This window comes from Columba livia, chromosome 2, assembly GCF_036013475.1.
Source record: "Columba livia isolate bColLiv1 breed racing homer chromosome 2, bColLiv1.pat.W.v2, whole genome shotgun sequence".
NCBI classification, from domain to species: domain Eukaryota; kingdom Metazoa; phylum Chordata; class Aves; order Columbiformes; family Columbidae; genus Columba; species Columba livia.
The window spans coordinates 138649541-138676041 of NC_088603.1; the positions used below are offsets into that span (position 1 = coordinate 138649541).

General features: G+C 40.2%; 1 protein-coding gene across 7 annotated transcripts in view; it reads left to right on the top strand.

The window, feature by feature from the left end:
* CPQ (carboxypeptidase Q) overlaps positions 1-26501 on the top strand; it is a 159327-nt gene that overhangs the window by 100041 nt on the left and 32785 nt on the right. For all 7 annotated transcript variants that reach the window (XM_065054059.1, XM_065054058.1, XM_021280863.2 and 4 more), the window contains 2 exons: positions 4345-4456; positions 20108-20199. In XM_065054059.1, the coding sequence (XP_064910131.1) occupies positions 4345-4456; positions 20108-20199 (204 nt within the window). The remainder of the gene's footprint in view (positions 1-4344; positions 4457-20107; positions 20200-26501) is intronic.

Here is a 26501-nt window from a genome sequence, read left to right on the forward strand (position 1 = left end):
TTCAATGTGTATGTGATCCTTGTTTAAGTTTTCTGTCCTCTCCATGCATGTTAAGGTGCTACTTATTCTCCCCGTCTACTGGAGGAAGATGCAAGAAAAAATGCTTTTTGGTGGTTTGGATAATGAAGGTTATTACTAAGGTTTTCTAAGAGAATATGCTAATAACCAGATTCCGTCAATAAAGGTCCTGCTTTTGAACCCTAACCTCCATCTGTGAAATCTTCATACATGAAGGGCAAAGATGAATGGTGATGTCAATGCTCTTCTATTGCCACCTACCTCAGTGACACGAATTAATTTTGCATGCTGGTTTTCACAACTTGATAGAAACTTTATTCTACATTAGATCCTGTGACTGAAAATGTTACTTACAGTTCTTTCCTAATGTTTATTATTTATTATCTCTAATGTTGCATAGAAAGAAGACTTTACCTTGTATGTCTACTGGAGCAATTGAGGAGACTAACTAAAAGTGAAATAAACTTTTCTTAAAATTCCCTCTAAACAAGCAGAAGGTAGTTCATCTACATTTTATGAAATTATTGCATGACAAATGCAATAGGCATGTGTGACTATGTATGGAATAGGAGATTATTTTTAGTGGCAAAAAACATCTGCTTAGAAAAGGATAACTCCATGATATATGCAAATGTATGTGAATGGGTGGTTCCTCTGCCTAATCTTCCTGGGTTTAAATACAAAATAAATACTTATATCAATATATTAAATATAAATTTCGAAATATTTCCATATGCTTGATTGAAATGCTGGGCATAACTTAAAGGCATCCAATAGAGATCATAATGCTGGTGCAAAAGGAAACAGAATAACTCATCTTCTATTTGAAATGTTTCTTGCAGTTTCATTTCTGTTGTATTGTCTCAGGACTGTGTCTAGAGCTGCATTTCTTAGCTGTGTCACTGCAGGAAAGCCAAATCTTCTGTTGTCATGTTGCATGCAAGCTGCCTTATCCTAAATTTATTTTTTGTCACTTTGGCAAATTCATATTGCTGTATTTGTACTGTCCTATACAGTTGCTTGTGGTTTCTCTGTATATTTAAAACAAATACTTGTACTTACATAGACTCACATCGCTTTGCAGTACTTACAGTCTGTTGGCATGTGCTGACATTTCTATAGGGATGTTTTGGGCAAATGTAAGTGATTAAATTATGTGTAGGTTTAGAGATGAGAACCACATAACAGATTTGAAAGCAATGTGGAAAATGCAATAATCATATGTCCTTTATAGCTTTAACTGCCTTTGTTAATAGCCCACCTATACAGAGAATTGTAATATTATTGGTTTATAGTATTATCTTAAATAATATATTGGCATAGAATTAATTTTAGAAATATTTCCATTTATTGTCCAGACACATATATCTACTTAAACACCAAGATAAACATAGGGTTTTGTTATTTTACAACTGTGTCTTCTTTTAAGAATGTCTATGGCTAGCTATCAGCAGGATCACTGAAACTTTCATTGTAGCAGCTGCTACAAAATGACAGTTTAAAAAAACAACTGTTCTGAAAAAATTTTCACATAAAAGTACATTGGTTTTATTTATGTAATTGCTCTTGGCATCGGCTTGAGTAAATTTAAGTAAAAGTTCATCCATAAAAGTATCTGTCTTTCTCAATCCACTTGAACCTTGATCTTGTTTTGGTGTCATGATCTGGAGTTGATAAAGATGCTTTGTGATTGGAGTCTGTAACCCCAAATGGGATTACACCACCTTCTTCTGATTCAGAATTTCCTGATGTTGCAATATGTGTTGTTTCACAGAAATGAGGAGTAATTCCCTCTCAGACACTCATGTTGAGGTTGCTGCCAGGGAATAGCATTAGTGAGGTCTTCTTTCACTGGTAAAGACAAGGCGTCGCTTCTGTTGTAAACTTGGTTTTCCTTCAATGAGTTTACAGACTTGTTCTAAATAATTCACTTCAGCTTGAAGCTCTGTTTTCCAGAAGAGGGAATAATTCTCTTCTTAAAACCAATTTTTGCTTTAAGAACAAACAAACCACATGGTGATTTTGAAATTGTGGAACAGACGTTCTTTATACTGCAGAGAGTTGTGCTTTCCCTCCGAGCCTTTTCTGTTCCCTTTTTTTTAATTTGCAAATTCCTTATTGAGTGGACAGTACTGAGTCTGCATCAGTCAGCTGCAAAGCATGGTGGTGTTGGAGCTCCGTCCTCCATGGGCAGGTTGCAGTGGGGCTGCATGTGCATCCCAGGCTCCCAAAGCAGAGTTCATCCATGCATTGCCCTCCTCCCTTATAAGAAAACAGAGCAATGAGTACTGCAGCGAACACTCCTTTTCTGCTCGCTCTTCAGAAAGATTTCTACCTTCAAAGCTGGTATGGCTTTTCTTAGATTCTCTGGTTTCAAGCTATGTTGCTATTGTAGCAGAGGGCTGCCACAGATTAAGTAGTTCTACTGCAGGGCACCATCCTTGGAAAACATGCTGTTTGCAGACTTTCATGCTAGCCCTGCAGAGATCATGACATTCAATTGCAGGCGTACCTCCTGAGTTAATCTAAGTCACATCCAGAGGGGCCTGCCATCCAAATTTAAGTGCTTTTGAAAGAGGGGAAGTTTTGGAATAAAGGCTGCAGCATGGTTGTCCACTACCAAGAAAATCAGTCTGTGCTGGAAAGCAAGCACATGTTTAGTTAAGGCTGGGAAAGCAGAAGAGAGAGTTGAAACATGTGAGAAGGAAAGCGTAAACTGCTCTTCAGGTTTTGATCTCAAGCTTTTCCAGCTTCTAAAGCATGACACCTCTTGAGTTTTATAACACACACATTTATAAACATTTCATGGTGTATTTTCTAAATTTAAAGAGTTTTATGGCAATACAATATTTATGACTAGTAATTTGTCATGGCCCTTGTTTAATGCAAAGGGACCTTTTAGTTGTGCTACCTCAGTTCATATTTGCTGCACTCCATTGCCATGATCTGTTTGTTCATTATTTTTAATAGTCAGTGAAAACTTACTAAGATTTTTCTCATGTGAAGGGGAAAATAGAGGTTTACATGGTTGTGCCCCAGGTTAGTTCCTTGCAATGTTAGCTGCACGCTTGATAGCATAGGGCCTCTGCCATAGGCTCTCACCCTAGGAAGAACTCATTATGTTCTCATTATCAGTGCTGGAGCAGTTGTCCTGTGATGTATGAAGCTGAGATGATATCCCAGGAGATCCTCATCCCTTAGGGAGGAGGAGGAGGAGGCGGAGGCAGGAGGAATAAGTATTTTTCACCTTCTTCTAGAGCCCTCAACTCTGAGAGCTCATTGATGTCAGCCAACTGGGGAGCTGCAAGCATCCCTTCATGTATGGCCAGTGCTGGGCAGGACACGGACAGATGCTCCAGGGCCTCCTTCAGTTTTTCCTTAGTGCTGAGTTGGATGTTTCCACTTCCACCCTATCCTAAGGGCACTCTTTACTGGGTACCAGTTCTTCAAAGAGTCCTGGGACACCGCAGTGGCTCTTGTTTTTGTCCTTTTGCATGATGTTACCACACTGCCTGCTCAGCTCAAGACTTCTTGTCACTCCTGGACCTCTCCATTGCAATTACACATCCATCAGCCCTCCATTTTCAGGTCCGATTAGGGAACTGTTTCACTTCTGGTATTGGTCTGATGCTGTTTGTCGACTTTGGAGGAGTTGAGATCTGCAAGTGGGTGTTTCTGGAGATACATCTACTACTATGCTGTAGCCACAAAACTTTCTTTGCCGAAAACCCATCTGGGACTTGCTACCATGTAGTTTTTAATTTAAAATATCCTTACGACTAATGGAACTATAAAATACCTTGTCATTGTTGTAGCACATGGGGGATTCAGTAATAAATTAGAGGTCCTCTGTGACAAGCATCATAGATATATAATAAAACAGTAAGCTCTGTCTGGGAACAATTCAGTCTAAGTTCATATTTCTTCCTTATGCACCCAAAAATAGGGTTAATGAAATTTCCTGCCTAAGGGCTGGAATATGAAAGAAATTTTCACCATCCTGCAGTGTAGTAGTCCCATATCTCTGAAAGGTATGCACTTTGTTAATGTACAAGACAAAACCTTTAATTTAAGCATTTCTCACAGCATATCTACTTTGATTTAGGCAGTGGTTTGAAGCAATAGGATGCGTATGGTGATTCCAGATTTATATTCAGTGACTAGAAAACAATATTTTTAGTGGTTTTATTTGAAATCTTTCCTTCCTCCTGTTCTAAACTAAAAAGCCAAATTTATGATAAAATCATAAAAATGCTTAAATGCTGGACTGGCTTTTCTGATTCAGTGTTTTCATGTAGATATGTTTTCTCGTAATTGCTTTTCCAGATTGTATTGGTTAGCGGACATCTGGACAGCTGGGACGTTGGGCAGGGAGCTATGGATGACGGTGGTGGCGCATTTATATCATGGGAAGCATTATCACTCATTAAAGATCTGGGTAAATATTTAATTTTAAAATATTTTTAATGCATTACCTTTCCAGGACATTTTGTATGTTGTCTAAACTGGATTTTCTATTTTATTCATTCCTCTGAGCACAAATATTCATACTTAGTATAAGTATTTTGCAAGTTTGTCTGTTAAACTCCTTCTTTAATCACGGATGTCACCTAAAAGCAACACATCAGTCAATGTTCTAGAAAGTGCCTTGAGCCTGCATGGTCACTATCATCAGCATAAGATATAATGTCTAGGTACCTTAAAAGGAAGTCACTCCATTTTGCCTTAATGAGCTTCTCACTGTTAATGAAGATGAAGCTTCATGAAGTCACAGATAGCCTTCTGATGTTTATAGAATCATAGAATGGTTTGAGTCGGAAGGGACCTTCAGAGCTCATCTAGTCCAACCCCCCCTGCAATGAACATAGACATCGTCAACTAGATCAGGTTGCTCAGAGCCCCGTCCAGCCTGACCTTGAATGTCTCCAGGGATGGGGAATCCACAACCTCTCCAAGCAATCTCTTGCAGTGTCTCATGACCCTCATCATAAAAGTTTAATCTCCCCTCTTTAATGGTTTAAAACCATTACCGCTTGTCCTGTCATAACAAGCCCTGCTAAAAAGTCTGTCCCCATCTGTCCTATAGGCCCTTTTTAAGTACTGAAAGGCTGCAATAAGGTCTTCCTGGAGCCTTCTCTTCTCCAGGCTGAACAACCCAAACTCTCTCAGCCTGTCCTCATAGAAGAGGTATCACATCCCCCTGGTCATTTTTGTGGCATTGATGAAGACATTAGATAGTACCGGTCCCAATATAGACCTCTGAGGGGCATCACTTGTCACTGGTGTCCATCCAGACTTTGTGCCATTGACCACTACTCTCTGGGTGTGACCATCAAGCCAGTTCCTCATCCACCAAACAGTCCACCGATCAAATCCATACCTTTCCAATTCAGAGAGAAGGATGTTGTGGGGGACCTTGTCAAAGACTTTATGTAGAAATATCTGTGCCATCAGACTGATGTGTTCTCGGCTTTGCATTTGAGGGCTGATTTCCTGGTTAGGCTGCTTTTATGCTGTTGTGTACTTGGGCCCTGCTTTGGACTGTGACAGCTGACATTCTAGCAGCCTGGCAAAAGAAATCCAGGAGACAGGAAGCATGAGCTTGAGTCTCATCACTACAAAGATACACTTCCGTCAAGCTTGGCTTAACCATGGTGACCTGTCAGATGCTGTGGGCTCATATGTCTCATCAAGCAACATTTGTCACCGAGGCCTTGCACACTGTAGAATCCTTCTACAATAGGTTCAGCAGTGTTCTGTTTCCAGGGGTCACTTCTTCAAATAATTCTTTGTAATCAGCAGGGTGATAAGGTGACTGGGTTCTGGAATTTGGTCTGTCAATCAGCTGGACTCTTCTGAAACTGATATTCCAGCACACATGCTGTCAACCCTGGTCTTGCTGGTCTCCCTTCTCCAGAGTTTCTGCTCGGTAGAAATATGAGTTGAACTAAATCCCCATGACATCCATGCTAAATGTAAATAAAGAAAGAGAGAAAGAGGAAAACACAGATTCTAGCCTGGATATGTCTGTTCCAGTGGTGCTATGGACTTGCTCAGCCTACTGCCTCCCGATTTGCATAGCCACCTGTGTGGGATCTGAAAGGCCAGTTTTTTCCACTCATAAACTTGGCCTGATTTGTGGGTAGAAGTGGGCTGCAGACAGCATGGTGCTGTAGAAAGGCATGGTCTATGTATCCCTACATTGGGTTTGTCTGGTGGGAGAGAAGATCCACAAGGTAAGATGAGATAGGGACGGTGCATGTGCAAGAGGGAGCTATGGTTGCAGTCATCCGCCTGTGTCCTCCAGGCACCCAGCCTCTCAGAGTTTGGCCTGATGTCCTGCGGTTCCCAGTCTGATGTGGCCTAGTGTGTTTTCTGGTCTGCAAACTGCAAATTATAGTCTTATTGCTTGATCTAATGTTTTTTGCTGATTTTACTTCCATATGGGCTTTTGTCACTATAGTACTCAAAACCAGTTCAAAACAGACTTCTTAGAGTGTAAAGCTGATATGCAAGGATGCTTTTCCCCCTTCATCAGATGGAATCTATTGTACCTTGTCATTCCCTTTTTCCAGAATGGTAACCTGTGGTCACAGGGAAAGCACCCGTATATTCCTTAAAAACTGAATCTGGCAGAGCTTAAATAATAAACAGAAGGATTTGTGCACTTGAACAATCTCAGTATTTCTTGAAGAGCTCTTTGTAGACAAGCTCTGTTATATGATTAGCCACTTTTATACTGCAGTGGAGAACACCAGACATCTGTGTGAATTCCTTTTCCTTTATTTTGCATTATTTAAACCTCTTATCTCTCATTTTTCCAGCCTCGGAATAACTGGAATATCAGTCTGTGACTGAAAACAAAGTGCATATGGTTTAATTATTGCTCTTTTAAAAGTAAAATGAAAAGGAATTTTCTACACAATAACCCAGGCGTATTTGTTTCCTTAGTGTTTTTAATCTTTCTTTTATGACTCTTGGAAAATTGTCTGTGCTCCCTTCAGCTACAGTTAAAAAAAAAAAAAAAAAAAGGAGGCTTCTGTGTTTGTTGACTCTATTCCATTCAGAATAAACTGATTTTTGTCTCTTAAGAGCAAGTTCATGGTGGCATTGTATAATTCTTATTCACTGAGTTTTCCTTCTTGCATGACTGAAACACACCACTCTGTGCTTGTTCAAATATTTGATTTCCTCTGGTAGTAGCCTGTGTGTTTGCTGTACAACCTGTGGTGAAATGCTGTTTTGTCAGCTGGGAAATGCCGGAGCCTTTGCTGATGCCCTCTGTTCTGGCCAGCTATTGTGTTCAGCTCTTCTTGTTGCACCAGTGTTCTGCAGGAACGTAAGGCTGAGGGAGGACTTCTGGGTCATCACATCTAACCTGTAGATAACCATGGGGGATAGGGCCTTTCATAAACTGTATCCATAGCAGTTTGTTTAATGTGGATTTTATATCTTCTGATGCACGTAAAATCTGACAAAAAAGGACAGCAAAGTAACAGGTGTGCAAATGGTGTGAGAATTGAATTAATGAGTTTTATTTAAAATCAACTCCATAGATGTGTTTTGAGTGACCATTGTATTTTGAACTGTGAAGACATGGTTTAATATCCTTTTGGTCCCTGATAAATTTAGTATCAAACTAGTCCACCAAATATGTTTGATGGGGGATAAGCCATCTCTAACTGGCTTATCTGTATGCATATGCAGAATTTTTTTACTGTGTACTTGGAGTCTTAAAGCCATGGTTCATCATGCAACTTTGTCTGCGTTTACCAGAGTATAACTAATCTTACAGCTGTTGTGATATGATCTTCAAGCTGAAGTGAGCATTCTGAAATATGAATTCTGGAATATGAAGTTTGTATCGTGTAGTGATAAACACTGCTGCTCCTTCTGCCATGGTCCACTGATTCCATGAAAGCAAGATATTATTACACTATTCAAGCAGGTTTTTTTTTTCAGTGATGATCTAACAGGACTTCATCATAATATCACTGTGACCCTTGGACATGGCTGGTGGATACAATTTATGCCTGTTAATTAGCATTTTGATAATTCCATGTAGTACTTGAAGAATTATTATAGTTTAAATACCATTCCGTACTTTCAATACAACCTCCTTCCCAAACCATTTAATGGCTATTGGCTTAGGACCAAATGCATTAAATTCATTGAAAAATCATTGACATGATAGTTTAAGATGGTTATATCTTCTTTCAAGCAGTGCAGTGTGTTTTCTTGCTTCATTATTTTTTTTTTCAGCAGTTTTTGCTTTTATTTCTAAGTAAATCAGCTACTTAATGTGTTAGCACTTACATTTCCTGAATCTTTGGAGTTAACTTTTATTTATTTATTTTTTTTTTAATTGAGCTGGCAGTTTCTGTACTGGCAGCTTCTTTTTTTTCTTTCTAGTGTTTTTCTAGATTTTCAGACACCATAATAGTTATATGTTCCCTACAAGGACATGTAACAGTAGCTGAAGTAGTTTTACATAATCTTCAAAACTTCAGACTTCTGGTAGGGTTTGGTTTTTTTGTTTCATTTTTTGACTTCACATGAAGGCCAGACTGAACTGAAATAATTTGGTGTTACATCACTGGAGAGTGGGGTAAAAACATTTAATTCATGTAAAATCCCATGTATATGTTTCAAAAGAGTAGTACCTTAAAAACATAGGGCCCAATTGTGAACCAGTGTAGTTTTAAAACACTGTTTGGAGCTGTAATGATTCAGTTAGACCTGGAAAGTACAAGATCGAAAAAGTGGATAGTTTCAAGGTTGTCTGAATACTTTGCTTTCGATACTTGTCATGTCTCTCTGCCCGACTTCCACACCAGGGTGACGGGAAGGGGGCACTGGCTGGAAGTGCTATTCCCTCCCCGCCTTCTCTGGGGAGGAAGCGCAGGCAGAAAATTCTGAGCAAAAGCTGACTTTTAGATGGTTACATTTCAACAAGATGAGTCTTGCTCCAAGTGGCTTTTCCACAGCCACCCAGTGCAGAAAACCGAACCTTCTCCTTCTCCTTCTCCTTCTCCTTCTCCTTCTCCTTCTCCTTCTCCTTCTCCTTCTCCTTCTCCTTCTCCTTCTCCTTCTCCTTCTCCTTCTCTTCTCCTTCTCCTTCTCCTCCCCCCCCTCCCCCTCCTCCCCTCTCTTAAGGGTCAGCACTGTCTTGTGCACCTGTTGGTACCAGCAGTGGTCATAGATATCTCCAGACCTCAGTGTCCAGAGGTGTTTTCTTTAGCACACCTGTATCAGCTTCTCCCTGTCAACTATACTCTTACAGTTGCTTTCTTTTCCAGCAGCTCATCTCAGAAAAATTCACCAGCTGGTGGCCATATTGACTAGTGTTATCCAAATTGGCCTTTTCTCCTGGTCAATGCTAAAATTTAATGAAGCACAAAAGAAAGAAAAACAGTATTTTTTTTCATTGAACTCTTCAAGCTCACATATGCCACTGATTGGCAAGATCTCTGAGGAGCTACTTTATGGCTTATGTGCTTAAAATATGAAGAACTGGAAGTTTTTCCCCAGAAATGGTTTGTGTGAAGAAAGATGAAAGTTTCAGATGGTTATTGCTCTTTATTTCTTTTTTTTTCTGGGAATAAAGATGTCTTCAGAGGTATTTCCTGAGCTGGTTTGAACTGAGAAACTCCCTTTCCTTCAGTGGAGCCGGGGCTGCTGTGATTAGGTGAGGATTTCTGATGTTAAGAAGTTACCCTTCCTAACACTGCAGGCAGGGTGTCAGGGGCACTGAGCTTGTGCAAATGTGCAGGTTGCCTGCAGCTGTGTCTGGCAGCTGCCGCCTTCCCCAGCCTCCCCACTTTTTAACCTTTTGATTGATTTTAACTAAATTTAATAGATCCTTTCCTAATGATGATGAAGACCTGGTTAATCAGCACATGTGTAGTTTTGGAGTAGGGTTAAGGGGTTCTTTGCTTTAAGCCAAGGGAATCCATGGGGTGATGGATGAGCTGTGCTGTGGCGTGAAGGCATTGGGAAGCTGTAGTAGAGACAGCACTCAAGCAAATTCACGGAACAAGAGCTGTCCTGCTAATTACAGTCTAGAAACCTCAAATCCAGTTTGTTTTCAGGATGCTTGTACATTTCTCCAATATTACATTTGTTAGTTTGTGTGCAAAAAATGTGTCTCTAGAGATGGCCAATGCCATTTCCCTCAGCATTTTCATGTTAGCTTGTTTAATGCTCTGGCATAATTTGAAACACGGTTTTTCTTGTCCCGGTGTCACATGAGTTTTACAAAAGAAGCTGCCTGTCCAGGTGAGATAAAAGACTAGTTAAGCAGCTACTTATTAACAAAAACCCAACCAACCAACCAAAAAACCCCACCCATAAAATTAGCCCAAATTTATTTTGGTGCCATATTTTGCCCTTAGTTTGTTGTACATGTTGGGCAGTCAGCCTGTGGGACCTGATCCTGCACTGGATGTTGGTTGCACTTTCTGTGAAGGAGGTATTTCCACAATTTCAGTCCTCCTGCTGCCACCATGGTGGTCTTGCTCAGAACTAATACTTGTGTATTTGAACAAGAAGCAGGTAGTGTGTATCAGTGATTTCAGAGCTTTAGCCAATGCTGCCTCTTTGCCCCTTAATCCAGCAGTGTTCCTGCATCGCTTGGCTAAGGGGCATTTCCTGGCCTAGGCCCCCGGTACTCTGTCCTGCTCCCACCCCAGGAGAGCCCTGCCAAAGCCACCTCCTGCTCCAGCGCTACATCCTGGGACTTTTATCTTTAAAGGGAGTTTGAGGGAGTTGAATAAATACAATAACAGAGAAAGGTCTTTAGTAGGTGGTCATATGGCCGTGTCATCTTTCTAAGCATAATATTTTATGCCTCCTAAGTACAGCAGAGAGCCCACTGGAGTTAGAGATGCAGTTGATTTTGACAGATGAATTTCACTGCTTTCTTCTAAGAAACTTCAGACTTGATAACTGTTGTGACTCTCTTTAATTAAAAAAGCTGGAGCCATTTTTTTCTTCGTATTGAGAAGAGAAGCTGAAGGGATCTGCTACTTGACACTACAGTCTAGTTTATTTTCAGAGTCTCATCTCTGCTAGCACAAGAAGAATCAAATAGTCAACAGGTCCGCTGTTCAAATACTGGGTTTCTGCCAGCAACATTTATCCACAAGCTCTCTCTCCTTGTTCAAAAATGTGTTTTCTACCTTTCCCTGCCTGTGTTTGGGTCTCTCTTGCTCCATCCCTATTGAGGTGTTGGTGCCCTGCCAAGCCCAGAGGTGCACAAGTGTTCACCAGCTCCTGCCCAGTCTCTGTTTACAGGGTGCATCTTCATTAGAAGTCCAATGGTTATGCTGTGAATTTGCAAAATCACAAACTCATCCTCTTTCCCTTCAATTGCTTGAAGTGCAGCAGTGTAAGGCGTTGCCAGTTATTGCAATCTGAACTCCTGCCTGTGTTGAAGTAGTTGGTATAGACTTCAGGAAAGGCTGCACTCGTAAGACCACTACAGTGACGTATTGTGCTACAGAGTGAACATTTCCCCACTTTTGCTGTTGTCTCATGCACTGAGCTCACATTCAGTCACGTTTGCGTGCCGCATGAGATCAGGGAGTGTCCTGTGCGGACTGTGCCTCCAAGTGCTTCTGGGAATCCTGGTTCTTCCATGTAAAAAAATATTTGCTATGGGCAGCTGCCAGAGCCAGTAAATACCAGGACTCAAGTAGGTGTAGAGGGCACATTTTCCTTGTCGGCACCCAGGGCAGGACGCCTGATGCTGTTGCTGCTAGAGCAGCCTGATGAAGGAAGGTTGTTGACAAAGTCTAATCCTGGCCATCACACCTTTTACGTGGCTTTCCTACATTCCTAGACAGTGATCTGTATGCACATGAGAAAGGGAGAAAGGTATAGTGACAGGTGCTATGCATACTCCCCCTTCTTTGCCAGCATTATGGGGAAATGGGATTTCATGAGTCAACTTCCTACAGATGTTACCGCCAAATCTCTGTTCCGTAGGATAAAGGCTCAGAAAACTACAGAAATGTTTTTAAAGCAATACACGTAAGAATTTAAAGGTACTACCCAAATTACATTTTATGTAACTCATAAGGAGTTGATTAGACAGTTCTTTTCCCCTAACAACCTATTTAAAATTGAAACTGTAACTCTCATCTGAATTATACCCGTGACTAATGTGACTAGAAAACCATAAGACATTTTTACTTAGTTCACTATAGTCATTGTATGAAGTTACATTTCTCAAGTCCAAATTCACTGGCTATATATGAGGACTAGAAATATGTTTTATTATTAAAAAAATGATCACTGGAGTAATTAATTTTCTGCTAGTTTAATTGAAGACACGTAACTGCAATTTTAACCAACTTACCAAAAATTTTGTTAAATGTTTTTCTGAATTTCCTGTAGCTGCGGTGGTGTAATTGTTTGCTGTCTAGGAGGTGTGTTGTGAAACATGGTTAAATGACTGCTTTTACTGTAGGTTTGGGGTTGGGTTTTGTTTGTTTGTCTGGTTTGTTTTTTAAATTATATATGCCAGATATTAACTCCCTGTTCTTACATCCTTTCCGCTTCCCCGGAATTGCATATTTTATTCTGACCTTCACCTTTTAAAAATCTATTATCTACTTGGTATTAAATTCTTGCGTATGCTTTTACATTGCAACTGCATTTATTCTTTCGTTTCAACATATGGCTGAATGCATATTTGGCAAATACTTAAATCTTCAATTTCCATACTGGGTTGGCATAGCAGAGGGGTGACTGCAGACATAAAGAGTTGTTAATTTGGCAGTAAATTTAGGCATGCAGCCCTCCATGTTACTTCTGGTTCTGTGGACTGCTGCTTCTCTGCAGGCTTTAATTTACTCAGGAAATTCAAGATAAAATGTGTGCTTTTTTAATCTATAAAAATCTTTAAAACCTAGTGACAGAGGCTATTGTCATTTTTCTTTTAATTTGTAACGTGGCTGACATAGTGAAATGCTGAGGTGCTTCCTAGATGAAGTCAGGGGCATCTTGTCCTTACTGTCATTTTTTTTTAAGGTATATGTTTTCAGTATGGGGAGGCACGTATGGCTGATGCATTTTTTGACTCACCAGCTCTGAGGACAAGGTCTAACAGATTTGGGTTTTCTCTGATCCAAAGAGCAGGGCAGCAGAGGCAAAATGCGGAGGTCAAACCGTTGTTCATGCTTGCAATACCAGAGAGTGAGGGTCCCTGCATTGCTTTTTCTGCTCCACAACTCAGTGAGATCTCAAAATAACTTTAAGGAAGAAGGTTTTCCTAAGGAGGAATATGGTGTGTTTTAGAGGTGGTCGGTGTCCTCTTCCTTTTGCTGGACTTGGAGAACATGCCGACAGGATCAGAGCAGGGCAGGGGGTGGAGGAGTGATCTGCTGAATGGGGCCTTTGCTGTTTTACCCAGGCACGTAGTGGGTTTCCTTTTTATTTTTTTGGAGGACATGACCTATATTGACTTCATCACTCTACACTAACCTGTTCTGTGTTTAAAACCCCGTATGCAGAAAGGCATGTTTGTCAGCGCTTCTCATCTGACCATCCCTGGGCGGTGCTGCTGGGTGACAAGGAGGTGTCCCCAGAGAAACCCTGGCTCTGGCAGCACTGCTGCCTGGCTCCATCGCAGCCCATCACACCGGGCTCTGGGCTTGGCTTCCCTCTTCTCCCCCACATCTCTCCAGTCAAAAGGCTTAATCTGTGTTAGTTTTAGTTACTAGTACTGCAAATCATTCACGGCTTTCCCCTGCCGCCTTGTATACCCAGCTCCTTCCTTGATGTTTTGTCTTGGATATTCTATCACTTTCTTTAAATAAATGTACCTTTCCTAAAATAAATCTATCTAAAACCTCTCATGTTTCCCACTTCCACTCTTCAGTAAATCTGCCTTTCCTATTCCGTCATAAACTCATCCGCCTCCCTAAAAACAGGAAAAAAAAAATTGGTTGGCTTAATCTCAGTGTCTCGCTGCCCTGAACTCAGCTTGCTGGCTGCCAGAGCTCTGCAGGCCCCAGTCCTGCCCCAGCCCGGCTCAGTGCCGGCTTGCTGAGTCCCTGTGCCCGCTTTGCAGGGACCTGACCGAAAAGCTGCCCCCACTCTGTGGCTGTGACAGTCCAGTCCTTTTACTCCCCCAAAACATGGCCCTGAGCACGCTGCCAGCCTCGGGTGAGATTAAGCTACAGTGTCCGGTGTGGCTCCTGTCTCCGCTTTCATTTCACACTCTCCAGTCCCCGACCTGCCTGTTTTCTTCTTCCTGCGATGCCACATCTCTTCTCCAGGAGACCTCATTTCTCTTTACTCCAGATCTTCAGGACTCAGAGGTTAATTTGCTTCCCAGCACTGTCCTGTGCAAGCACTTGATCCTCAGTGCTGCACATAGAACCTCTATCAGCAGAGAACGATCAAGCAGATTGCATTTTGTTAGACTATTTTAAGAAGAAAACAAAGGCAGTTTCCCAAGAAAAAGCACTTTCCCATGTCTAATTTGAACTTCACTAGAGAATTAGAAATAAATCATAGTCAGGGTTTAAGTAATACTAAAATGTCTTTTTGAGGTGTGCTTTGCCTTACTTTTTGAAGCTTATAACTTTAATAGCCTTGGATTTTCACTGTTAAATCATTTTCACTCAAATAAAAAACATTTCTTCCTAAATAAACATCTAACTAGACAGACACTTTTCTGAACAAATAGTGAGATTAGTTGTCTGAATCATAGAGGATTTTATTTCTAATAACAAAGTGAAAGCTAAAATCCTGCTGGTTTAGAATGGAGACTTCTTTGTCTTCAGAGGAAAAAGTCTGGACATCCTCAATTAATTGCATTATTACTGTGATCCTATAAAATGCAGTTTATTGCTACATGTATGTTCTTTGAAATTAGCCAGAGAAACAGGCTTTTCCTCTACAGCAGGGCTTGCCCAGGGTACAGAATACATAAACTATGTAATAGTGTCTGAAATACTTGGGAATATTCCTGTCCTCTGTTTCAAAATCTATCAAAACCCTGCCAGAAAAGCAGCATAATTGGGTAGCAAATGTTAGGAATGCTCATTTTATTGGGACCTTAGCTTATTGAGACCTCTAGCAAAGACCAAAACTGCAGAGTAAGTGTGGGCTCTTACTCTGGACATACTATGGAAAAGAAAGCTGCAACACATAAACTGTGTATAGTCTATTAGTCAAAAGTGAAAGGGCTTAAAAAGTTATTGTGTCTTAGTGAAAGTAATCTTATTTGATAGTTCACTTGAGGTCTAGACCAGAATAGGGAATATTAAAACTAAAAATATCAGTGATATAAAAAATAGGCAGGGTAATGAAAATGCAATGAGACCTAAAATATATAACTTGCCACGAAGCCCAGCAGTTTAATTAAACCAGCAAATAAAACTTCTGCTGAGATTCTGGAAATTTCAGAAGAATGTCCTGTTGCCCAATCTGTGACCAGGTGACCCAGAAGGGCACAGTAGGATCCCTGCACTGATGCATCACTGGATGCCATTATAACCTGCCCAAAATCCTCTTTGCCAAAATGTTCTATTTAAATTTTCTGGGTAACTTTATGATCTTTTTTTCTTCTGATATCCTCTTTGTTGTTTTCTTTTTTTTTTTGACTATGTAATTTATGACTTTTTAGATTGTCATTTATATAGATCAAAATGAAAGAAGCACTATTTTATTTGTAAAACAGTTTTCCTTAATTTAAAAATTTGCTACCTACATGGTACACCCATCGTAGAACATAGTTTTCTTGTCCAAGTGCTATTTTATCATGCCTTTTCAATACGTATTTTGGCCGTGATGATACCTTCCTTAGGAACAAGTAGTTTGTAAGAAGTAAGCCAATATAGTTAAACTTCATTAAAAAAAAAGGTGACTTAAATACAGTCCTTCATATTTTTTAATAAAAACGTGCATTGAGAATATTCTTAGCAATTTTACTTGTAAATATTGGATTTGCCTCATGTTCTTTGGTCAGAATAGCTGTGTTTTTAATAACAGTTAGATAAATACTTAGTTCTTTCAGATTAAGATAATGAGGAAATTAAATTTTCCTCTGTAGACTTTGTTTGGTATTTAAAATAACTGCCTCCATATCTTAGAATATTTTTTTTTAACTTGCCATTTACTTTCAGTAGAACTCACAAGTGAATCTGCTGGCAGAAATAAGGCTGTTGTCAGAGGATGTAGGGAGGTGGCTAGGAAAGCTAAGGCCTCCTTAGAATTAAATCTTGTGAAGGGGGTCAAGGACAGCAGAAAGAGCTTCTTCAAATACATGGCAGATAAAACTAACACTAGAGGCAATGTAGGCCCACTGATAAATGAGGTAGGTGCCCTGGTGACAGAAGATACAGAGAAGGCAGTTACTGAATACCTTCTTTGTCTCTGTTTGTAGTGTCAGAGGCTGTCCTGAGGAGCCCCGTACCCCTGAGGCCCCAGAGGAAGTCAGGAAAATGGAGGAGTTTGCCTCAGTTGATGAGGACTGGGTTAGGAACCAATTAGGCAATCCAGACATCCATAAATCCATGAGTCCTGATGGGATGCACCTGTGAGTGCTGAGGGAGCTGGCTGAGGTCATTGCTAGGCCACTCTCCATCATCTTTGGTAAGTTGTGGGAAATGGGAGAGGTGCCTGAGGACTGGAGAAAAGCAGATGTCAGTCTAGTCTTCCAAAAGGGCAAGAAGGAAGACCCAGGTACCTATAGATCAGTCAGCCTCACCTCCATCCCTGGAAAGGCGATGGAATCCTTGGTGCCATCTCAAGGCATATCAAGGATAAGAGGATCATTAGGGGCAGTCAACATGGCTTCACAGAGGGGAAGTCGTGCTTGACCAACCTCGTTGACTTTTATGAAGACATAATGAGGTGGATGGATGATGGCAGAGTGGTGGATGTGGTCTATCTTGATTTCAGTAAACCATTTGACAGTCTCCCACAGCATCCTTTCTGCTAAACTGAGCAAGTGTGGACTGGATGATTGGGTAGTGAGGTGGAGTGCAAACTGGCTGAAGGAAAGAAGCCAGAGAGTCGTGGTCAATGTGTCGGAGTCCAGTTGGAGACCTATATCTAGTGGAGTCACTAGTGGAGTCATGGGTCGGTACTGGGACCAGTACTATTCAATATATTCATCAGTTATTTGAATGAGGGACTAGAGTGCACTATCAGCAAGTTTGCTGATTACACCAAACTGGGAGGAATGGCTGACATGCCAGAAGGCTGTGCTGCCATCCAGCGAGACCTGGACAGGCTGGAGAGTTGGCTGGGGAAAAAATTAATGAAATATAACAAGGGCAAGTGTAGAGTCTTGCATTTGGGCAAGAACAACCCCAGGTTCCAGTATAAGTTGGTGAATGGCCTGTTAGAGAGCAGTGTAGGGGAAAAAAAACCTGGGGGTCCTGGTGGACAGCAGGATGACCATGAGCCAGCACTGTGCCCTTGTGGCCAGGAAGGCCAATGGCATCCTGGGGTGTATTAGAAGCGGGGTAGTTAGTAAGTCAAGAGAGATTCTCCTTCTCCTCTACTCTGCCCTGGTGAGACCACACCTGGAATATTGTGTCCAGTTCTGGGCCCCTCAGTTCCAGGAGGACAGGGAACTGCTGGAGAGAGTCCAGCGTAGGGCAACGAAGATGATTAAGGGAGTGGATCCTTATGAGGAAGGGCTGAGGGAGCTAGGTCTCTTTAGCTTGGAGAAGAGGAGAGTGAGGGGTGACCTCATCAATGTTTACAAATATGTAAAGGGTGAGTGTCACGAGGATGGAGCCAGGCTCTTCTCGGTGCCAACCAATGGTAGGACAAGGGGCAATGGGTACAAACTGGAACACAGGAGGTTCCACTTAAATGTGAGAAGAAACTTCTTCTAAGTGAGGGTGACAGAGCACTGGAACAGGCTGCCCAGGGGGGTTGTGGAGTCTCCTTCTCTGGAGTCATTCAAAACCTGCCTGTACACATTCCTGTGTAACCTCATCCAGGTGTTCCTGCTCTGGTAGGGGGATTGGACTAGGTGATCTTTTGAGGTCCTTTCCAATCCCTGACATTCTGTGATTCCGTGATCCTGTGAAATCTGTGAGACTGAAGAGCTGATACACCACCTCCAAGACTGGAAAGACCAAAGCTCCACAGGGCTTTTTTCTTTCTCCAGCTTTAACAGGCAGATGCAATGACAGGCTAGGAGGGGGCCATATGTATCTCAAATTTCTTCCCCACAAGTGAGCTGAGATGTTTTTTCAAGCTCCTGCAGAGCAGGAGAGATCAGTCAGGCTTACAGCCCATTGGAGCCGAACATGATGTCCCCAGTCACAAACACAAGTCCCCTTTTGGTCAGCGGTGACACACCAAATCATCTTGATTTTTGCCTGTGAGGAGGCTGGTCCTATGTCTCAAGCATCTCCTACCAACGTTGCTTTCACAGTGCTGGTGTGGTGGGCTGGAGACTCAGTGCATTATGCTTTGCTATACGGCAAATACACCTCTATTTTCTGCTCAAGCTGCAGTGCCCTTGGGACCATGCCACAAGACCAGCTGCTCCATGCTTGACACCCAGCACCTTTTCTTCTCTAGAGCCACCTCTTCTAACAACACCACAGACACATGTGTGGCTATTTTGGGTCAAAAATCCATCTTCAACCCAATTGCTATTTTATTATCTTAATTTTACTTCACTGGCCATCTGGCTGATTTGAAAAGTGAAGGAGGATAATCCTGTACTGTCATGATTTAGGAGAAGAGCAGGGAATCCATTGGGATGTGTGTGGGGGGGTTGTCTTTAAAATAATGAGGTTTGACGACCTTTCTGTTTACCATCAGCAAATCAACATTTAGAAAATACATCTTTAAACCACTTGTTTGCACTTCATTATGAGATATTGGAAAATCCAACATGTTTTCTTCAGATTTTGAATATTCCTTGTATACTCTGCCTTCTGTTATGAGGACTGCTGGCATGTAGTTTTGAAAAAGAAATCTTCAGTTGATTTTCATTGTGTTGAGAGAAAAGAAAATAATGAAGGTCAGGTCTTTTTGTAAACTTCATCCATTTCAGCTAGGAAATGAGATATGTTTTTACAGTGATACTGACATTATTTCTCCCCAGCGCGGACGTCTGTGTGGTAATTTATGCTTTATCACTTGTGATAGTCTCCTCACTGGGTTTTCTTTTATTTTCTTTTCTTTTTTTTTTTGTTTTTTGTTTTTAATAGTATTTGGGACTTTATTGTTGCTCAAACATAATTATCATTACACTGTACAGAGAACACTATTCTTCGTCTGTTTGCTCTTCCATGCTCTCAGGTTTAATGTCTCAAATGTATTCATTTATGAATAGAATCAATCAAATAAATAAAGGGCAACAGCTTCTATCTGTTCAGATCTGCCGTGGCAGAGATGGTTTCAAAATTTATCTGAGAACCTATCCTTCTTACTGAGCTACCATAGCAAAATACAGAATGGCCTTCTATTTGCCTTGTTTTAAAAAGCTGTTTAAAAATCCGTTCAGCAGCCCTTTGTATTTCAGATTCCAAAGTACAGATCGTTGCTTTTCGTTTCTCTGATAAAAAGCAAAACAATATTGAAGAGGCCCTCAGTTCTTGAAATGGATAAACATTTCTCATAAAAATACGGCAGCTCATTTTCAATTAATAGTAATAAATTAACCATGACAAAGCAATGGTGATTGTCTTGAAAATTCACTTTGGATCTACTGAAAGTGGACGTTCCTTACTTGCTGCAGACCACCACAATGGCATATGTCTCAGAAATCCATCAGTTATGTTATGGTTTTCACACACCTAAATTATGTGCCTGAAATTTGCTTCTCTTGTGCTACTGTGGCAAAAGCAACTGGTAGCAGCACCGCAGCAGCCCACTCCTTCCTGATGGCTCTGCCCGCAGCCCTGTCCTTCCCCCCAGACAAACAAAAAGTACCCTCAGCAACAAAACCCACACTTGAAATACGTTGAGTTTGGTGAATGTAGAGATGACTGAATGGAAACCTAGGCTTTTCATCCATCGGAGGGTGGAGACCAATGCAGGAAATGCTCAAATATATGGATACTTAGTACTAAAAAATATATTTAAAATTATGTTTTAGGACTTCGCCCAAAAAGGACTCTGCGCTTGGTGCTATGGACAGCAGAAGAGCAAGGAGGAGTAGGTGCTGAGCAATACTATCAGTTGCATAAGGTAAATGATGTCTTTAGATGATTTGCTTGATAGCACTGTCCTGCTTAGTCTCATGACTTACATATTATTTTCATTAACATGTTCAGCTTAATATCTAACTGAAAATAGCAGTTCCAGTTCTGCCTGAAAGTATATTTTCTGGTTTTAATAACAAAGGTAAACTTCCTTTCACATTTAGCGGAAAGTGATGCGACCACACATACGCAAGTTCCACTCGACCTAAGATATTCTTCCACAAAATCGTTCTGAAACAGATATTTCATGATGATATCTGCCACAGCTTTCAAACACAGCTGACTTTCTGAGACTGAATGATGAATGGTCCACACATGTTTGCAATATAAATTTTGTTTGCCTTTTATATTTCTGCTTCATTGCATTTTCCCATAATATTTTACAATGTAAAACATAAAATAATACAAAGAAAAATCTTTGCTATCTTATCTTAATAGTGTGTAATCTAAAAGACTCTTTGCCATTTATTAGTTTTGCGGGATCTGGAACATTTTAAACGGCTGATTTCTGATAATGCAAAGAACACACAAACTCTATGACTGGTTATCAGGATAAAAATATTGTGTATTGTCACATCTGTCTCTCCTGCCAACAACTGCATTTTGAAAGTGCATTATGACATAAAGGCCAGTTGCCTAAAACTATTCTAGAGATAAATCTTTGGAATGTGTGTGGGTTTTTTTCCCAGAAAAATTATGCTGTAGCTGTATAACTAAGATGAAGTAGTTTCATTTTATTCTTTTCCCTAATTTAGTAGTATTACTCTCAGCAATGGTTAATATATTTCCAAGGCAGAGACAGGACAAATGCAAATGTGTTTAGGAAGTCACCTGCTGTACAATATCATAAAAGCAGACTTATAAGCAATTTTTTTAATGGCAAGCAACCTATCAGAACAAAAAAGTGGAAATTTCACTTTGAATCGATTTAACTGTGATGAACAAAACTAAATCAATTTGCATCTGCAATAGAGTTGTCATAGATAGCAATACAGTGGTTATGGTTTTCTGGCTAATTGATGAACTTTCAATTATTTCCCACTAACTTGTTTAAGATGACTAAGAAATGTGTTTACTACCCATATGTAATGTAGTTCCTCCTTATAGCTCCAAATTACAGGAGTAGCTCAGCTTTCTTATTTGGAAGGTGTCTCAGCTTCAGGGAGGTGACAAGTTGCAGCTTAGCATGTATTAAGGACTCTGGATTTACCACTGGTACTCTGATGTTCAGCAGGGTTAAACTGGAATGAAATATTCCAGAGTACCTAGCACAGGGAAGAGATGCTTCTCATGTACAGAAGTGCATTTTGGAGGAGTTAAAGGGATGCTCTGTGCCTAGTGCACATCACTCATGAGAAAGGTATCATCACCTCTGTAGGTGTCCATGTTGGAAAATAAGTAACATCTCACGGTGATATTGTCAGCAACACAAGAAATTGTCTCATGCATGTCTCATATTTTGCCAAAATGTCTGCATTTCACTGTTGTCTCTAGGATTTATCTTCAGAAGTGGTATCAAAAAACAGGCTTAAGGATCAATAAAGGAAATATAAAGCAGGCTGGGTATTGTTTGAAAGATATTTGGTTACTTTGCTTTTCAAAAAAATCAAAGATATGTCTTCATTTTCACTCTGCTGATGCAATTCCAACTGGATGTTGTGCTCTGAGAAAAAGCCCAGAATAACTTAGCAAGAATTTGTAATTTACGTGGAGAATTTAAGCAGAAATGACATCCGTCTGTTGTTTGTTGTTCTTGTTTCCCCCCTGCCATGTGATCTGGCATAATTATAAATTGATACAGCTATAGGACATCACATTACTCATAATAACAAAATAAAGCAGATTAATACAGTACATTATATTTAGCAAGAAAAATAACTTAACCTTTTAATGATTTACTTGCACAAATTTCTGCCAATTAGGATAGTATGGCACAAACATTGCTTGCTGATGGTAATGAGTACAAGTTAACTAAGAGTGGTATTTAAAGATGCCTTGTTAAATGAAAGATGGCCTGTATGACTCATCTACATAGCTGAGCTTATTATGACTTTAGTTTGGTACAAACAAGTAGAAATATGAATGCAGTAATTCAGCACAGACAGATGTGGATTTCCTTGACATTGTAAATTACCTCCTCGTGTCAATGGAAATTTGGCAAGGGAGAAGAAATGAAGACAATATAGTACTGGACAAGTACAGATTCTCTTACTTTTGTAACTTATTTATTATTTCTTTCAATTTAATTTCGGGTCTTTCTTCCTCATCCATCACTGTAGGTTGTCACTGCTAGGAAGTGGATAAGTTACTGCAGAAATAACTGAGAAAGCAGCAGCATACTGGTTTTACTATGGTGCCAATAATTAACTCATATCCCCTCATAATAGTTTTATTTATATCACTCAAAGATTTCTGCAGAGTCCAGTATTATGATTTCTGATTACTAAAACTAGTAGTAGGGTACATGGGCTTTCCAGAGCTCTAGGAGAATGTAAGAGCTGCCGTATTGGGCTGACCAAAAGCTCAGTCTAGCGCTGTCTCCCGTTCCTGATAGTATCCAGAAAACAGATGCTTAGGAAAAACACATTCACCCAACTGCACCAGAATAAATAGATTACTCATGCAACTGTGCTTTCACTTTATCACATACTTTGCTGGAGAGCATCTCATGATCCTCATCCATTGCTTCTTTGTATGATTTTTCTGAGACACTTCCAAGTGTTGAAAGCGAAGTATCATCCAGCCGTGTTGGTGCCTCTATTAGTGTGAGGGTACCTGTCACCCACCAGGACATTGCAGAACACCTGCTCGGTTCTGACCATGGGACAGAAGCCTCCCAGGGGAATCAGCAGCACCTTTGCTCCCAAAGGAGATACCTGCTGAAGTGCTCGCTGCTTCTAACTGTTAGCCAATGATTAGATTTAATCCCACGCTGGAAAAAAGGCTTGATTTTCCTTTACAGTAAAGACTCCTTATCTTGATGAAGAGTAACAAAATCAAGGGATCTAAGTGTAAATCAGGCTTCAGGTCTTGGGGCTTGACACTACATCTGAAGTCTTTGTCTACTGTTTAGTGTTGTGTGACTCAGTTGCTGAGTAAGGCTTGTATATACAGACAATGTAGTAAAAAACTTCAAAGTGAAAACAGTGAAATGCTCCTTTCCTTTCCAAGCTGAACAGAAGAAGCAGGAGGAACATGGTTTAGTAATTCTGGAGGACCTCATGCTGCAGCTATTCAGTACAGATTCTCCTACAACCATTAACAACGGTACCTGAGTGCCATCTTTACTCTTATGCTGTCTTAATGAGGGGAGAAAGCAGTATTTGTAATGAAGTGTTTGATCACCTTTCATTGCTTTGGACTTTCTGTGAAAGATCTGTGTACCATGAAAACAAGGTCACAGTTACTTACCCATCTGAATTAAGGGACTCTGAATGGCTGATAATATTTATTTTAGAATAGAAATATTGCATACAATCTCCTAGGAAAGACAATGCATTTTGTAATTAGAAAACTGAGAGATCCTAGGTCACATTCAAATTTACTGTAGTAATTCTGTTGTGATCATTTGAGGCATTAATATGTTATGAATTTAATTCAAACCATGTTAGAGAAAGCATCCTTAAAATATTTCTGCATGCTTTTATTCCTGGCTTAATGATGTTTACCGTCCTTACCTAAATTTCTGGAGCAAATGCCATGCACTCTTTTAACTTTTCTGGAAGGGTTTGACTTTATGAAAAAATATCGATCACCAGTGTTTACTATGGTTTCTTTTTCCTGGTATCTCATTGTTGCTAATTTTAGTGCTTTCTTCATGCTCCCATGACATTTCTACTGCAATTTGCTACAGAGTTACTTTCTCTAAGAAGTAAATGTCCAAAAAGTTTCTTGTCACATTCAGGTGAAATGTTTCTTCCCCAGAAAATATTAGTTCCTCAAAACCAGAGTTTTCAGAAAACTCATGAATTTCGAGGTTCTGTTTATTTCCCAAGGTACCAAGTATGCTAGTGAAACATGAGTCATGTTTTTTTGTGACTGATTTGAACCGAACACATCAAGGACTTTAATGTGGGTTCTTTTATCCCAGCTAAATATGTTGAGCATTTGCCTATTGACTGTTCTCAGGAAATATTCTCTGTAATAAAAAGTTCTGTAAAATTACTGCTTGTTGTTTTGACCACTGCTTTTCATTGAGAAATTAAAGAAATGCATACAAATAAAAACCTTCAGTTACAAAACTGCAAGAAGAAAATAATCACACTGTGTTCTCCAGAATCACAATTAACAACTAGAAGCACCCCTGATTGTATTTAGCACAGTAAAGCTGACATCATTATACAATTATGTTTTACAGTGGTTCTAGGTCAGTAGGAATTCATAATTTGGAATATTGAAGTGTCACCATCCTCGTGGAAGCTGCAGAGGAAACCAGCTCTTACTAAAACACAAAAAGGGGTTGATTCCCTACTCTATCTGAAGCACAGAAGACTAGAATCACCCATGGCAGTGTGTCTCCTGGTCGCCTACTCTTTGTTCCATGTGGGCAAATTTCACACATGTCTAGTGTTCAGAGTACTTTTGTCTTTGTAGCTTTCCTCCCTTTTTTTTCTCTCGGGCAAGTAGTAGAGCTGCCATCTGAAACATTGTCAGCTGGTGCAGACATCTTGTGAGGAGAGCTGCTCTGCTTTCGTACTCCAGGCAGTTGCACCCAACCACAGGTCCTTGGTGCTTGGGGATGTTCTGCTGTAAGAGATCTGGGCTCCTTTTGTCCAAATTCCCTGCAGCTGTGCAAGACACAGAAAATTGTCACCTCTTCTTGACTCATCCTGATGAGCTTCCTCCTTATTGACTTATTTTGATTTTAACGTTGCACTTCTTACCCAGATCAGAACCTAAAAGTGTTCTGTATAAACCCAGGAAATATTAATGATATGATAATTTCTAAGGTATTGCTGATTTATCTTTATCAATCTGTTGCTGAAAGTTACAAAAGTATTCGCTTGCTTATTGAAAGCAGTAACAGTTGTCTTTGGTTGAAAGATGTAAACCACAATTTTTAATTTTGGTGGTGTTGCCTATTTTCAAACAAAACCAAGACCTAAAACTTTTCAAAAAGGGACAGCTGGGGCAAGAGTAATTCACAGTCATAGATAGTGTTTTGATACCCTCGTACTTAGGCAATAAAAGGGCTTAGGTTCTGGAACGTTTTCCAAGAAGAGCCCTTTTCTTTGATATGCCTCTGTCAAAGGAAAAAAATCTTCCAAGGCGAGGCTGCAGGTAATCTGTTGCATACCTTCCATAGCCGGCTGCTGTCTTCAGAGCCATCTGCTTTTTCTTGTCTGTCATCCCAGGGAATTGACAATACTGAATGGTCATCTCTGTCAGTGCTGGCAAGTGGCTGCAGAGGAAACAGAAGTGGAATTGTACAAAGCTAGACACGCTACTGCTGTGTTTTTACTGACTGAAACACTAATAAGTACATGACTGAATCCTGCTGCAAGGCTGTCGAAATTACTCAGAGTTTTGTTACTGGCATCTCGGAGGTTAGAACTCTGTAACCCTGATAGAGAACAAGCCATAAAATCTGTGGGCTTCTTTATGGGCTGCTTTCTCACAAAATGTGCCTGAAAAATATTTCATCTTTTAAGGAAAGTATGAGCCTTATTCATACCTTGTCATCTGTCAAAAATTGTGCTAGTCTTCAGCTTTACAGCAGCTTTATCCCATATAATGATGGGGTAATTTACAAAAATTTGTAACTCACGGTGTTGCTGGTTTTCCCTGTCTTCAATCAAAGAGTGTGAGAGCTGTGATCACGCTTGTGGCTGGTGTTTATTATGCCTCGATGCTGGTGCATCTCTGCTTCCTAACAGCTGTTTTGGTGGGTTTTTCTCTAGTTTCCATTTATGCTGTTTTGCTTCATTAAATAATCTTGATCTTAAACAGCAACTCAAAATTACACTACACTATGTTTATATATTATTAAATACTTAGAAGATTTTTTTTCTTTTTTTTCTTTTTTCATTTCCAGCTGTCACGTACACTTAGGTGTTTATGGTGTTTTCTCTTGTCTTTCCTGTAGTCTTAGTTGCCAGACTAACAAAGCTGAGCATTGATTTAAACACACTCTTGGTACTGAAAGAGGGATGACTCTAATTTCACTGTAAGTTGTGCAACATGGTTGTTGCCCTGCTGTACTTAGATCCCAACTGCTCTGAGTCAAATACTGGGTTACAAGAATACAAGTGTTGTTGTTTCCTAAACGTAAGTGTAAATCAGTAACAG